The sequence below is a fragment of the Mesoplodon bidens genome (genome assembly GCF_964165515.1).
Source record: "Mesoplodon bidens genome assembly, contig: HAP1_SCAFFOLD_238, whole genome shotgun sequence".
Taxonomy (NCBI): Eukaryota; Metazoa; Chordata; class Mammalia; order Artiodactyla; family Ziphiidae; genus Mesoplodon; species Mesoplodon bidens.
In genome coordinates, this window is record NW_027671924.1 from 199,939 (window position 1) to 214,837 (window position 14,899).

The 14,899-nt window shown below is 46.3% G+C and overlaps 1 protein-coding gene across 1 annotated transcript in view; it reads left to right on the forward strand.

Moving 5' to 3' along the window:
• Window positions 1–14,899, forward strand: part of LOC308610833 (forkhead-associated domain-containing protein 1-like) — a gene marked incomplete at both ends in the record, with an annotated part of 87,703 nt that overhangs the window by 53,293 nt on the left and 19,511 nt on the right. Inside the window, 2 exons of the mRNA XM_081259831.1 lie at window positions 7,569–7,692; window positions 11,586–11,701. Coding sequence (XP_081115957.1) covers window positions 7,569–7,692; window positions 11,586–11,701 — 240 coding nt within the window. The remainder of the gene's footprint in view (window positions 1–7,568; window positions 7,693–11,585; window positions 11,702–14,899) is intronic.

A 14,899-nucleotide genomic window follows, 5' to 3' on the forward strand; every position in this document is an offset into this window, starting at 1 on the left:
AAAACCAGACAAAGATACTACAAAAACAGAAAATTACAGACCAATATCACTGATGAATATAGATGCAAAAATCCTCAACAAAATACTAGCAAACAGAATCCAGCAACACATGAAAAGGATCATACACCATGATCAAGTGGGATTTACCCCAGAGAGGCAAGGATTCTTCAATATATGCAAATCAATCAATGTGATACACCATATTAACAAATTGAAAAAGAAAAACCATATGATCATCTCAATGGATGCAGAAAAAGCTTTTGACAAAATTCAACTCTGATTTATGATAAAAACTCTCCAGAAAGTGGGCATAGAGGGAACCTACTTCACCATAGTAAAGGCCATATATGACAAAGCCACAGCAAACATCATTCTCAATGGTGAAAAACTGAAAGCATTTCCTCTAAGATCAGGAACAAGACAAGGATGTCCACTCTCACTACTATTCTCCAACATAGTTTTGGAAGTCCTAGCCACAGCAATCAGTGAAGAAAAAGCAATAAAAGGTATCCAAATTGAAAAAGAAGAAGTAAAACTGTCACTGTTTGCAGATGACAGGATACTCTACAGAGAGAATCCTAAAGATGCCACCAGAAATCTACTAGAGCTAATCAATGAACTTGGTAAAGTTGCAGGACACAAAATGAATGCACAGAAATCTCTTGCATTCCTATACACTAATGATGAAAAATCTGAAAGAGAAATTAAGGAAACACTCTCATGTACCACTGCAACCAAAAAATACAATACCTAGGAATAAACCTACCTAGGGAGACAAAGACCTGTATGCAGAAAACTGTAAGACACTGATGAAAGCAATTAAAGATGATAGCAACAGATGGAGAGATATACCATGTTCTTGGATTGCAAGCATCAATATTGTGAAAATGACTCTACTACCCAAAGCAATCTACAGATTCAATGCAATCCCTATCAAATTACCAATGGCATTTTTTAGAGAACTAGAACAAAAAAGCTTAAAATTTGTGTGGAGACACAAAAGACCCCGAATAGCCAAAGCAGTCTTGAGGGAAAAAAACGGAGCTGGAGGAATCAGACTCCCTAACTTCAGCCTATACTACAAAGCCACAGTAATCAAGACAATATGGTACTGGCACAAAAACAGAAATATAGGTCAATGGAACAGAATAGAAAGCCCAGAGATAAACCCACACACCTATGGTCAACTAATCTATGACAAAGGAGTCAAGGATATACAGTGGAGAAAAGAGAGTCTCTTCAATAAGTGGTGATGGGAAAACTGGACAGCTACATGTAAAAGAATGAAATTAGAACACTCCCTAACGCCATACACAAAAATAAACTCAAAACGGATTAGAGACCTAAATGTAAGACCAGACACTCTAAAATTCTTAGAGGAAAACATAGGAAGAACACTCTTTGACATAAATCACAGCAAGATATTTTTTGATCCACTTCCTAGAGTAATGGAAATAAATACAAAAATAAACAAATGGGACCTAATGAAACTTCAAAGCTTTTGCACAGCAAAGGAAACCATAAACAGGATGAAAAGACAACCCTCAGACTGGGGGAAAATATTTGCAAAGGAAGCAACTGACAAATGATTAATATCCAAAATATATAAAGAGCTCATGCAGCTCAATATTAAAAAAACAAACAACCCAATCCAAAAATGTGCAGAATACCTAAATAGACATTTCTCCAAAGAAGATATACCGCTGGCCAAGAAGCACATGAAAAGCTGCTCAACATCATTAATTATTAGAGAAATGCAAATCAAAACTGCAATGAGGTATCACCTCACACCAGTTAGAATGGGCATCATCAGACAATCTACAAACAACAAACGCTGGAGAAGGTGTGGAGAAAAGGGGGACCCTCTTGCACTGTTGGTGGGAATGTAAATTGATACAGCCACTATGGAGAACAGTATGGAGGTTCCTTAAAAAACTAAAAATAGAATTACCATAGGACCCAGCAATCCCACAACTGGGCATATACCCAGAGAAAACCATAATTCAAAAAGCCACATGCACCCCAATGTTCATTGCAGTACTATTTACAATAGCCAGATCATGGAAGCAACCTAAATGCCCATCGACGGACGAATGGTTAAAGAGGAAGTGGTACATATATACAGTGGAATATTACTCAGCCATAAAAAGGAACAAAATTGGGTCATTTGTAGAGACGTGGATGCATCTAGAGACTGCCATACAGAGTGAAGTAAGTCAGAAAGAGAAGAACAAATATCATATATTAACGCATATATGTGGAACCTAGAAAAATGGTAAAGATGAACCAGTTTGCAGAGCAGAAATGGAGACACACATGTAGAGAACAAACGTATGGACACCAAGGGGGGAAAGCGGCAGGGGGTGGGGGTGGTGGTATGATGAATTGAGAGATTGGGATTTACATGTATACACTGATGTGTATAAAATGGGTGACTAATAAGAAAAATATAAATAAATAAATAAACATTTTAAAAAAGGAGAGAGGAAAACAAAAACCGTAGTCAGTGCTTGGGGGCCTTTGTTCTCTTGTTCTCTGTTTGCTGTCTTTCCCTCTGTAACCGATTCTAGGTACACAGTTTCAATCCTAGAAATGGTGCTCTAGAAAGGACACAGATTGTGTATGGTGAACCTAGGAGATTCTAGCAGGAAACTGTAAGCTCCATGAAGGCAAAGGTTGGGCCCAGTAACCTTCTAGAACTCTGTTAGGACCGTGTCTGTTTGTTTGTTCTTTATTCATCCATCCATCCATCCGTCCATTAATCCAAAGAAATATTTTGGGGGGCCTATCCCGTGCCATGCCCTCTTCCAGGCTCTGAGAATTCAGCAGAGAACAAGACAGACATGATCCTTCCCCCTGTTATGCTCTAGTGAGGGAGACAGAATAAACAAGTCAACAAATACATGCTCTAATATTTAAAGGAACTAATGACTCTCCTTCAAACCTGGTTTTGAAAAAACAAGGAAAGTAACAGGTCCTGTAGGAATTATTAGTGCAAACAGCTACCTTGACATGTAGCTGACACATTAATGAGCATCTTTTTCTTGAACTGAACCCAATTTTGCTGAAATATTCCTTTCAGTTATTCTCCCATTTCAGAGCTTTCCTGAGAAAATGACATGTCTTTTTCAGGTACATGGATGAGGCTGAATTATTCCCACATACCTTTTTTATTTTTGGCTATACCACGCGGCTTGCAGGATCTTAGTTCCCTGACCAGGGATCAAACCCAGGCCTCCAGCAGTGGAAGCACAGAGTCCTAACCACTGGACTGCCAGGCAATTCCCCACATACCTTTTTTTAAATAATTGAAATATATTTGACATAGAATATTATATAATTTCCACATATCTTTGAATATCAGCCGGTCCCAATTTGAGTTTTATTTAAAGTGGCTGCCGATATCTGGGGGAAAAAAATGTTCTTTTTACAAAGAAATTATCTAGAAATAATTACACTGATGCATCATGCTCTTGCCTCCCCTACCCCTGGAGCTTCACTTATAACTGAAGAAGAATATTTTATAGCAAGGCATATGTGAACCAGAGGCTCGATTCGTTTGAACTCAAATCGAGTTTCATCCACTGACATTTTAATTTCTTAAGTATTCTACTGCCTGCAGAGCATTCCACCAGAAGTGTAAGCCACATGGCAGGTTGATTTATGGTTCTGATTACTTTATGTGTTTTCCCTGGTCCCCGAAGGTGTGTGCATAATGATTTGCTCTCAGAGATCTTCGATCTGCTACAGTATCACTAGAAAATTCTTACCTCCATGTGCTCTTATACGCCTGTGCTAATTAGAAGCCAAATTATCATCCTGAAACAATCACTCCTCCTAGCACTCTTAACTTTCTTATGATTCAGTGCCCATTTTATTACACAGCTTAACAGACATTAAACATCTTGGAATTTATGCCATTACAAACAATATGGATATTTATTTTGATAGTAAAATTATCAAAGAGGTTTGAAGACTCTTTGGAGTTTTCCAGCAATCCGAAATCCTAAAACTCTGACACTCAGATTGAAATATTTTCAATCTGTCAAAACCACTGGAATCTTAGAGGGGAACGTATGTTTTGCCTCCCGGAAGTTTGTCTCTGTGTGTTCTATCTCTGGTATCTTGCAAATAAAAGCATTAAGCTGAGAAGAGCTTACAAACACTTTCAGTGTTCCAAGGACCTTTTATGGAAAAGTTGTATTTCCCCCCAACAGAGAAAAGTAAAATGTGAAAGAATTTTTTTACTCAAAGTTTCCAAAGCACAAACATGCAAAAGTATAGCCTTGGGGAGAGTGGGGGTCAGAGTGGCCTGTGTCCCCTCAACTTCTAGCATAGACCCCCCCAAAAAATGTCTCAGGTGCCCCAGGGAAAAAGTAAGTGTAACTGCCCCAAATGTCCTAGACTCTGAACCATGATGGTGCATGAAACGAGTCGGAAAACGTGTGAGACCTTGACGCTTCTGTTAATTCTACCAGAGTAATAATGACAAGATTTCCAAGGACACAAACCAAGACCAAAGGCTGTGAGCGCCATCTGGTGACCATATCAGCACACCCGAACTCCATTACCTGGGCATGCCCACCACCTCCCCCCAATCTTTTCTTTTTTTTTTTTTTTTTTAGTGTGCTGCCTGCAACCTGGTCTGATGATAAACAGGGAAATTCCTGTATTTCTTCTTTTGGAGGGATCATTTTTATTTAAGATACTGAGTCTCTATTTACTCTTATAACAGTTATTTTTAATTTAATGCACATTTTTAAGTTTAAAAAGGGAGCTGCTTCTACGAAAACTGCTAAGAAATTATAGTGGGGCTAGCCAAGAGACATGGGAAAAATGGTGAAAGTGGTATATGAATGACTGAAGTTTAGGAACTCTCTTTGGGTGGGGTTGCCAGATAAAGTAAGGACACCCAGTTAAATTTGAATTTTAGAATTTCGTTTTAGTGTGTGTCCCAAATATTGCATGGGACACATTTGCAATGAAATATTATTCATTATCTGAAATCCTATTTTAAGTGAACATCCTTTTTTCCTCCCCTAAATCTGGCAAACTTACCTTAGGAGAACAAAGAAATTGCACCCAGAACTTCCCTGGTGGCACAGTGGTTAGGAATCCGCCTGCCAGTGCAGGGGACACGGGCCCGAGCCCTGGTCCAGGAAGATCCCACATGCCGTGGAACATCTAAGCCCGTGTGCCACAACTACTGAGCCCTCGTGCCACAACTACTGAAGCCCGTGCGCCTAGAGCCCATGCTCTGCAACAAGAGAAGGCGCTGCAATAAGCCTATGCACCACAACAAAGACCCAACGCAGCCAAAAATAAATAAATAAATAAATAAAATTTATTTTTTAAAAAAGAAAAGAAATTACATCCTTCTCCTTGTCACTTCCGTTTTGATCTATCAAAACAAGCTAGTGGGGCTTCCCTGGTGGTGCAGTGGTTCACAGTCCGCCTGCCGATGCAGGGGACGCAGGTTCGTGCCCCGGTCCGGGAAGATCCCACATGCTGCGGAGCGGCTGGGCCCGTGGGCCATGACCACTGAGCCTGCACATCCGGAGCCTGTGCTCCGCAACGGGAGAGGCCACAACAGTGAGAAGCCCGCGTACAGCAAAAAAAAAAAAAAACAAAACAAAACAACAAGGTAGTTCTTGTCCTGTCTACGGATTGCGTGGCATTTATGCCCCAATAAACGTGTCCCTGTGGAGTACTGAGGCCTGACATCTGAAAAATCACAGGGCAAAGGCCCACAGTGCACCTTGAGGTGGGGAAGTCCGGGCCACTCAGAACAAGCAGTCTGGCCACATCAAACCGAGAGGGAGGGTGTTCCCGGCCCAGCTCTCTTTCCCAACCTCTCAGGTACCTGCTCTGTGGAGGCCGAGGCCTGGCAGCTACTTTCGGGCCCTTACCAACGTTGCATTTGATGGAGAGCCTTCCGCACCCCACGTGTAGACCTAGACCCCTGGAGGGGAGACCGCCCTTGAGGGGTCTCTGAGCCATGGACTTAGAGGGTGCTCACAGCAGCCATAGATAGAGCCGGCCTGTGGTGCTCCCACCCACGATTCCTGTATTTCCTGGTTTTTTTTTTTTTTTTTTTTGTGGTACACATGCCTCTCACTGTTGTGGCCTCTCCCATTGCGGAGCACAGGCTCCGGACGCGCAGGCTCGGCGGCCACGGCCCACAGACCCAGCCGCACCGCGGCATTTTGGATCTTCCCGGAACGGGGCACGAACCTGCGTCCCCTGCATCGGCAGGCGGACTCTCACCCACTGCGTCACCAGGGACGCCCCTGTATTTGCGCTTAATAACAACCACACTGGCGTTTAAGTGAGCCTGGCAAGGCTTACAAATGCACACATAAAGTTTACCAACTACCTTCCCCAGAGACGGACGAGGGAAGCTGAAGCTAAAACACCCTGTGAGGGCTTCCCTGGTGGCGCAGTGGTTGAGAGTCCACCTGCCGATGCAGGGGACACGGGTTTGTGCCCCGGTCCGGGAAGATCCCACATGCCGCGGAGCGGCTCTGCCCGTGAGCCATGGCCGCTGAGCCTGCGCGACCGGAGCCTGTGCTCCGCAATGGGAGAGGCCACAACAGTGAGAGGCCCGCGTACTGCAAAAAAACCCAAAATAAACCCAAAACAAAAGAAAAAAAACACCGCGTGGGTAGTCAGAGGAGAGGACCGTCACAGCTCATCCCCCTGTGCCGTGTGCCAGGCATGATCTGATCACTTGTACACATGCTAACTTACTAAAATACTTCTAACAATCCTATCAGGTTGGGACTACCATCACCCTGCGTACAGACAGAACAAAAGGAAACAGAATGTGGTGTCCTCCTTGTGTTCACAAAGCCCGTTAACTGGCAGAGACAGGACTTGAAGGCCACAGTCCGGCTCCCGAGTCCATGTCATGCCTTACAGCCTCCAACTTCTCACACTCATTCCTAGAGCCACCTGGGAAGGAGGAACCAGGCAACTAAAGACTGGGTTTGAATCAGACTCCACGTCTGACCAGCCGCGTGATCCCGAGCAGGGGGCCTAACCTCTCTGAGTCTCAACCTGGCTCCCTTGCAAAATGGGCACATTAATGGGAACGTCAGCCTTCAGCAACGCTGTGACGAGTATCAGTGTAGCATGTGTGAACGGGCTTTGTAAACTCTGGAGTGTTCTGTGAGGTATAAACTACCCTCTATTCTCATTAGAGGGAATTCATTTCATAACCTGCTCCCGGCTCTTGAACTTGGCTATGCATCCAGTCAGTGCTGGATGATCTGGAACCAACAGCTGGTCTATTTATGGCTGAAAACCCACAGGTCATAGGAAGACAGCAGCACCGGAGCCCCTGGGTGGCCACAAAGATAAGCTTCGTGTCTCGAGGACCGATGACATGGTGGTCACTGAAGGAACAGGCCCCTCCTGCCCCTTCCACTAGTGACAACTGAAAACCTTGGTTTCCCCAACACCCCGATCCAAGATCAACCCGACTCTTTGCCCAACGTTGGAGAAGTACCGGCGTGTCCTGCAGGCCTGGCTGGCCCCCTCTGACTGTGTGTTGCCTCCTTCCACAGATCAGTGCCCTACAGCAATGCTACAACCAGGTGCTGTGCCAGAACCTGTCTGAGAGAAACTTAGAAATCACCTCCCTGAAGCACGAGGCCGAGAACTTAAGGAGGGAGGCCGCCATCACGTCAGGTGAGGCCCTTCTGCACTCAGGCCCCAGAGCTTCTGCCCTCCCCCTGCAGACATCACCAGTCAACCAGCACACCTGTGCCCATGACCTGGGTGCAGCCTCAGGGATCACCCGTGTCAGTGCATTAGAGTTCTCCCTCAGTGGAGGTTTCTTGCCACCCAGTTCCGAGGGCAGGGCCTGGTAAATATTTGAGAGAATGGTATCTCTTGGCTACAAGGTCTCCTGAGCACTGGCCCCACCAGGGAGAACACAGGTCGCCTTGTGGCTTGGGTGGTTCCACAAAGCAGCCTGAGTGCAAACTAGAGCGTGGACAAACTCGGGTCACTCCTTTAAGGCACCCATGGTCTCACCCATTTCAGCCGAGTGCACTTGGGCCCAAGGGAAACCATTTTCTAATTTGATCAGAGGTGGTTCCCTGATAAAGGGCTTGGGTTGGGAGAGGGGCAGCCAACGCACAGCTGTGGCTGAGCTTTGATTCCCTGGATTCCTTCATTGCTTCCACATGTTTCTTGAGCTCCTACTAGGTGTCAGGCCCCGTTCCAGGCTCCGGGGAGGGAGAGCCAAGCAAGACAGTCAGATTCCTGTACTCACAGATTTGGGAGGGGGTGACAGACAATAAAAGTAAACGGATGAATAAACAAGCCCACTTCAGAGAGCAGTGGTGCTGTGGAGAAAATAAACTGTGTGTCGTGGTGGCCAGCGCTTCAAGGGGGGAGGCCAAGGGGGACCAGCTTAGTGGGTGTGCAACCATGGAACTCAGGTGGGACTTGAACCCGTGGGCTGGGACTCAAACCCAGTCAGAACCCACTATCTTTTAATCGAGATCACTCATCTGGCCTCGGGACTTAATAAAGTTCAGGTTCTTTATGTCTCATCGCAGAAAGAATCCAGTGAGAGACAAAGTAAGAAGTGGATTTCTTTAGAGAGAAACACACTCCACAGACAGAGTGTGGGCCATCTCAGAAGGCTAGAGACCCCCAAATATGGGGCGGTTAGTTTTTATGGGCTGGGTAATTTTATAGGCTAATGAGTGGGAGGATTGGGACAACTCTAATATTTTGGGGAAGGGGCGGGGATTTCCAGGCATTGGGCCAACACCCACTTTTTTTTTTTTTTTTTTTCTGTACGCGGGCCTCTCGCTGTTGTGGCCTCTCCCGTTGCGGAGCACAGGCTCTGGACGCGCAGGCTCAGCGGCCATGGCTCACGGGCCCAGCTGCTCCGTGGCATGTGGGATCTTCCCGGACCGGGGCACGAACCCGTGTCCCCTGCATCGGCAGGCGGACTCTCTACCACCGCGCCACCAGGGAAGCCCCACCACCCACTTTTTGACCTTTATGGTCAGCCTCGGAACAGTCCTGGTGCTGGTGCGTGTGTCATTTTGCTAATGTATTACAATAAGCCTGTAATGAGGCTCCCGTTCCCCAGGAAGTCGAATCTTACGCCCCCTTGGACCTAGCCGATTCTAACCAGTTTATGTTGTATCCTCCACGGCTATGTCCTTCTTTTAGAGAGGACCTGTTTCAGGTGGGCAAGGACAATCCAAGGGCAAGCGAGTCTGCGTGGAGTGAACAGGGGATTGTGGGGCTGGGCAGGGTCGGGGGTCTGGGTTTTTATTGCAAGGGTGTTGGGAATCCAGTGGAGTTTTTTAAGCAGAAACTGACATGTCTAGAGACCTGAAGAGGATGGGACCGCTCACATATGAGGGGAGGGAGAGAAGCAGGTGACAGGGCGGAGGCAGTGAGCCTCGGAGGGGCACATCACTCTGAAAGCAGCCGGCGCGTAACAGGAAACATGCCCACAGCTGTAGAAGCCAGACATAGCATTGAGTCGCATGTGAATCCCCATCTCTGTATGAATCTGTGCTTTTCTTCTGCCTCACTCTGCAACTTAATCACACCCACACCCACCCCCTGCTGCCCCCAGGTCTCTACTTATGCTCCTCCCTCACTTGGGATGTCCTCAGATATTTTCTGAGCACCTCCCACAGGCTAGGTGCTGTTCTGGGCACCAGGAATGGAAGGATGAACTCGCTGGTCCTCACCTTCCTCCCATATGTCAGCCAGTGAAACCTCATCCAAGCATCGAGCCTGTCACAGATCCCACCTTCTCCGATCAGGGAGTCGGACAGACCTGGGTTGTGATAACACTTGAGATGGGCTGGACCCACTCAAAGTGTGGCAAGCCCCAGAGGAATTTCCAAGTAACTGAACTGTGTCCTGGAGGCAAAGCTCATTTTTAAACTGAAATTCTGGAGCATTTTGTGCTTTATTTCATAGACATTCTTGATTGATACCTACCACTAAAACTGGGCCTGATGTTCTTTCAAGAAAAGAACCGGGGCTCCCCTGGTGGCGCAGTGGTAGAGTCCGCCTGCCGATGCAGGGGACACGGGTTTGTGCCCCGGTCCGGGAAAATCCCACATGCCGCGGAGCGGCTAGGCCCGTGAGCCATGGCCGATGGGCCTGCGCGTCCGGAGCCTGTGCTCTGCAACGGGAGAGGCCACAACAGTGAGAGGCCCGCATACCGCAAAAAACAAAAACAAAAAAAAAAAAAAAAGAAAAGAACCGTAGGAGATAACCCAATACCACTGCATTTATGCACCCTTCTTCCCACTTTTATTCAAAATGATACTACAATGCAAGAGGGAAGAGATATGGGGAGATATGTATATGCATAACTGATGCACTTGGTTATAAAGCAGAAACTAACACACCATTGTAAAGCAATTATACTCCAATAAAGATGTTAAAAAAAATGATACTACAGTAATGGAGTAGTTATCTATTGCTGCATAACAAGTTACCCCAAAATGTAATGGATAAAACCCCAACCAATATTTATGATCTCACCCAGTATCTGTAGTTCAGGAATTTGAGCGGGGAGTGACTTAGTTCTCACGAGTTGCAGTCAAGATGTCGGCTGGGGCATCAGTCATGTCATCTAAAGCCTCGGGGGGAGCCGGAGGATCCCCCTTCCGAATGGCTGCTCATGTGGCTGTTGGCTGGAGGCCTTAGTTCCTCAGCCCACATGCTTCTCTCTAGGGCTGCTTGAGTGTCCTCACGACACAGCAGTTGGATTCCCCTGGAGTGAGTGATTCGAGAGAGAGCAAAGAGGAGCCCACAGTGTCTTTTATGACACAGCCTAGGAGGAAACAGTCCGTCATTTCCACAGTATCATATTGGTTACCCATGGCAGCCCTATTCAGGGTGGGAGGGGCTACACAGGGCATGAATTCTAGGTGGTAGGGATCACTGAGGCCATTTTGGAAGCTGGCTGCCGAGAAAAATAATAGGCGCCCTGTAACAAACATAATTTAGCCACTTTGTGTTCTTGGGACACACTGCATCATTTGACCCTTACAATAACTCTGTGTGGGACAGACAGTGGGAGGTGAAATAACTTGTCCAAGACCACCAAGCTAATAAGTGGTAGGGAGGGGTCCAAACTCAGAGGACTGTGAAACCAACCACCCCATCAATAGTGTCCAGCAGTGCCCTCTGCCACACGGCCGTCTCCTGGCCTCTGGAGAAGAATTCCTGGACCTTCCCTGTGCTGGGCATTTGTTCCCCAGGCCCATGGTGTGGCCTCTCCTCCCAGCTTTGCCTGGCCTGTGCCCACAAGGGGCCCCCAAAGGTTTCTCCTTTCACTGGTGCTGACTGCCCCTCATTCTCACTGAAGCCTCAAACCCTGTTCCGTGGACTTCGCTCTCATTCCCATTCCTGCTCTGAGACCCTTGGAAAAAGCCTCCCCAATTGTAAGGCAGGCAGCGGTGGTGGCCAGGACTTGGAAGGTCTTTTCCAAACATTGGCTGACAGCCACGGTGTTGCCAATAATCCTTCCTGCCTCTTTGACCTCCATGAGTCTTTTGTTTTGGTTTGGTTTGGTTCTTTTACAGAGATGGTGTCATCTTTGCAAAGAGACGTGTTAGTAAAGGATGGTCAAGTTCAACAACTACAACAGGAGGTGAATCAACTGAAAAGTGAGAACAAAGAAAAGGATCACCAGCTCGAAGCCCTCAGCTCCAGAGTGAGTGTCGGGTCATCAACAAATTGTAGCTGCGAAAAGCAGACACAGTGGAGTCACATGACACACGGTGGTGAGATGAGGCCAGTGCCCAAGGACACAGGGAGGGTAGCTGCTGGGCAGGTGGCCAACTTCTCTGAAGCCTTTCAAAGGACAGCATGTATGTGGCTCAGAATAAGCATAATAGATTTTCAAATCAAGCAAACATTTTCTAACCCCTATTATAAATGAGTTTGTTTAATCCCAGCAACAAACACACCTATGAGCATATACTGCCAGAACAAGGTTTAACATTAAACAGAATACGATCTCTCTGTGAGCAAGGATGACCAAACGGCTGCATCATGGTCCCAGCACCACTGGTTCTCATAATTGTCTTCAAAGCAGAATGTCTGAAGATCCAGATGCAAACACGCAGACTCTCATTTCTTCCTTAGACTTTAGTGTGTAGAATGTCTCTAGGGAAGATGAACGTGGTAGTCAAGCAAAGAGCTTTTTCCATGTAACTGACTATTTGCAAATCTTGCCTTCAATGCTAACTTTAGAATCGTGACTCTAGAGGATAAGATTTCTCAGTATTTGTATGATGTGCCTGTTTCTGTGAGTCAAGGTAAAACCTCGAAGCTTTCATCTCAGGTGGCAACTCAGAGATTCCCAGAGGCTACCCGATAGCTAGGTCTGCATGGGGGTGGGGTGAGAACAGATCTTGAGGTTCCAAGGAAAAGGCACAATAAGTAATACCTGGTACGTAGTACCATATCCAGTTTGGAGCTGGTGAAAGGCACTGCACGAGCTTTGGGATCAGACAGACCAGGGTCCAATCCCAGAGCTTTCTTTCATTGTAACTTATTTGGTCTCCATTTCCCCATCTGTGAAATGGGGATGACAAAATCGTTTTCCGAGAAGTGGGAGGCTGGTTTTAGTTGTGCTCTTCTGCCTCTGCCCTGGGTCGGCTGCCTGGCCAAGCCCTCTGCATTCGTATCTCCCAAGCAGAGTGTCTTCCCAGGCATGTGCTATAGCTGTTTAATGTGGTGTGTGTGTGTGTGTGTGTGTGTGTGTGTGTGTGTGTTGGGGACGGGAAGGGGATGCAGAGGTGGTGCTAAGTAGAAGGAATCTGCAAAGACAACAACTGCTTGGCTCTTCTACCTCCTGAAGTGCATTTGGATGATTTATGTCCCCGTTTCCCCTTCCTTGTTGACCTCGGAATGAGGTCCCTTCTCCCCTAGACTGTGCTGGCCAGTAGCACAAGGGCTCGTCACCACCAAGGGTACTGCTCTTGTGAACATTTGAGATGCCTTTTTTTTTTAAATTACATACACCATGTGTGTTAATTTTAGAAAAATATGTAGATGACATTGAGAAGAAAAAATAAAAAGAGAGGAGAGGAAATGCTACCTTGAGAAATCAGTGTTAATATTTTCATGTATGTTCTTCCAGTCTTATTTCTATATATTGCCTAGAAATCAATCAATCAATCATTTTATAGTGAATTTATTCTATGCACCTTTTTAAAATTTTTAAATACTTACTATTTTCCCGTGCTAATAAATCAGCGCTCTTATCATTCGTCTTAAATGCTACATACTTTCTCCTGGATGTACCCAGTGTTATAAAGTGGTCTGCTGTTCTAAACAACACTTGGGATGTTTCCTCATTTTTTTTTTTATTCCACGGTTACTGACAATTCTGTGAAGAGCATCCTTGAAACTACAGATTTACTTATTTCTCCAGTCATTGTCCTTAAGGTACATTCCTAAAGTGGGAATTGCTGGGTCAGAAGAAGGCACATCCATCCTTATGCACTTAATGCCTGTTGCCAAGCCACCCTCGGGCAAGACAGCTCCGTTTACCCCTCCACACCAGTCGGGGCAGTTGTGTCTTTGAGACTCAACCTGCACAAAAGCCCTAAGATGGACCCCAGCTCTCTGGCTCGGCCCCCTGCACCCTCACCGGTCACAGCGTGAAAACATCCCAATTCCTGCACCCTAAGTACCCAGACTCTACAAAGCTGGATTTCCCCTGCAGTGAAGTTTGCTGGCTCTTGAAGAGGAATTTAGACGCTCTATTCCTCAGAACTCATGAGAGGGGTGAACTGGGAATGACTGCAGGATCCCGTGCTCCCATCACACAAATGGTCTCGCCTCTCAGAATTCAGAGGTGTGATTGGGTTATACAGCAGGAAACACACCTGGGCGTGAACACAGGTACTTGGGACCCCCAGCCAAGCCCCCGTGGCCTTGTCCTTTTTCTCCACAGTGCTCAGTGCTGAAAGAAGAGTTACAGAAGGAAGATGCCCAGAAGGAGAAGTGGGAAGCCCAAGAGAAAGAGTTAAAACTCTGCAAAACCGTGCGTTGAACCTCCTGACCCCTAGGTGTCCACTGAAAGCCTAGATTGTGGCCTTGAGGGTTTTGGAGGGGTTCCTTGGCCCATTAGCTAGCACAAGCTCTGGGGCTTTCTGGGTGTTTGTCTGTTAATGTAGTCTCCTAATTCTTTGATTTGCTAGCCTCAAAGAGATGGGTGAAAAGACCATGGAAAACACACTCTCCCCAGATTTTCTGGGCAGTTGGCTCAAGGCCCCTCATCAGGTTTCCCCTGGGGACAGGGATGGGAGGTGGCCACCATATGCTGCTAGAAATTCACCGTGGTCCCTACCCCTGGACTTGTGATGCCCAGACTTTCATGATCCACTGTCACAAGTTTTATCACAGCCCTGAGCACTGTTATTAACACAACTCTTCTTGAAGTATTTTTGCTTAAATACATTCAATTTTACAACAATTCATAAAAACAAAATAAAAAGCAAATGTATCACTGGCCTTGTATGGAAGGTGAACATAAAAATTTATAAAATGAAAAGATGACCACTAAATGTAAATGTTCACCCCCTGTACTGGCCCGAACCCTCGTGCACATCACCAGGCATACGTTTTCCATCCGTTGGGAAGGACGGTGCCTGCGACGGGGGCAGAAGACATGTGTTCTTCTCTCTGTCAGGAGCACACTTCTCTGCCTCAAATGAGATAAAAGAAAAATGTCATTGTTCTTTTCTTCCAAACTGTGCCCATTGTGTCTTCCAAACAGCCCTTATTTAGATTGAACTCAAAAATGTGCCCCAAGGAAAGAGACTCTAATGAGTGGATAGGTATCTTATACTGTTTAATCCAGGATCCATGCTGATCTTCAAAA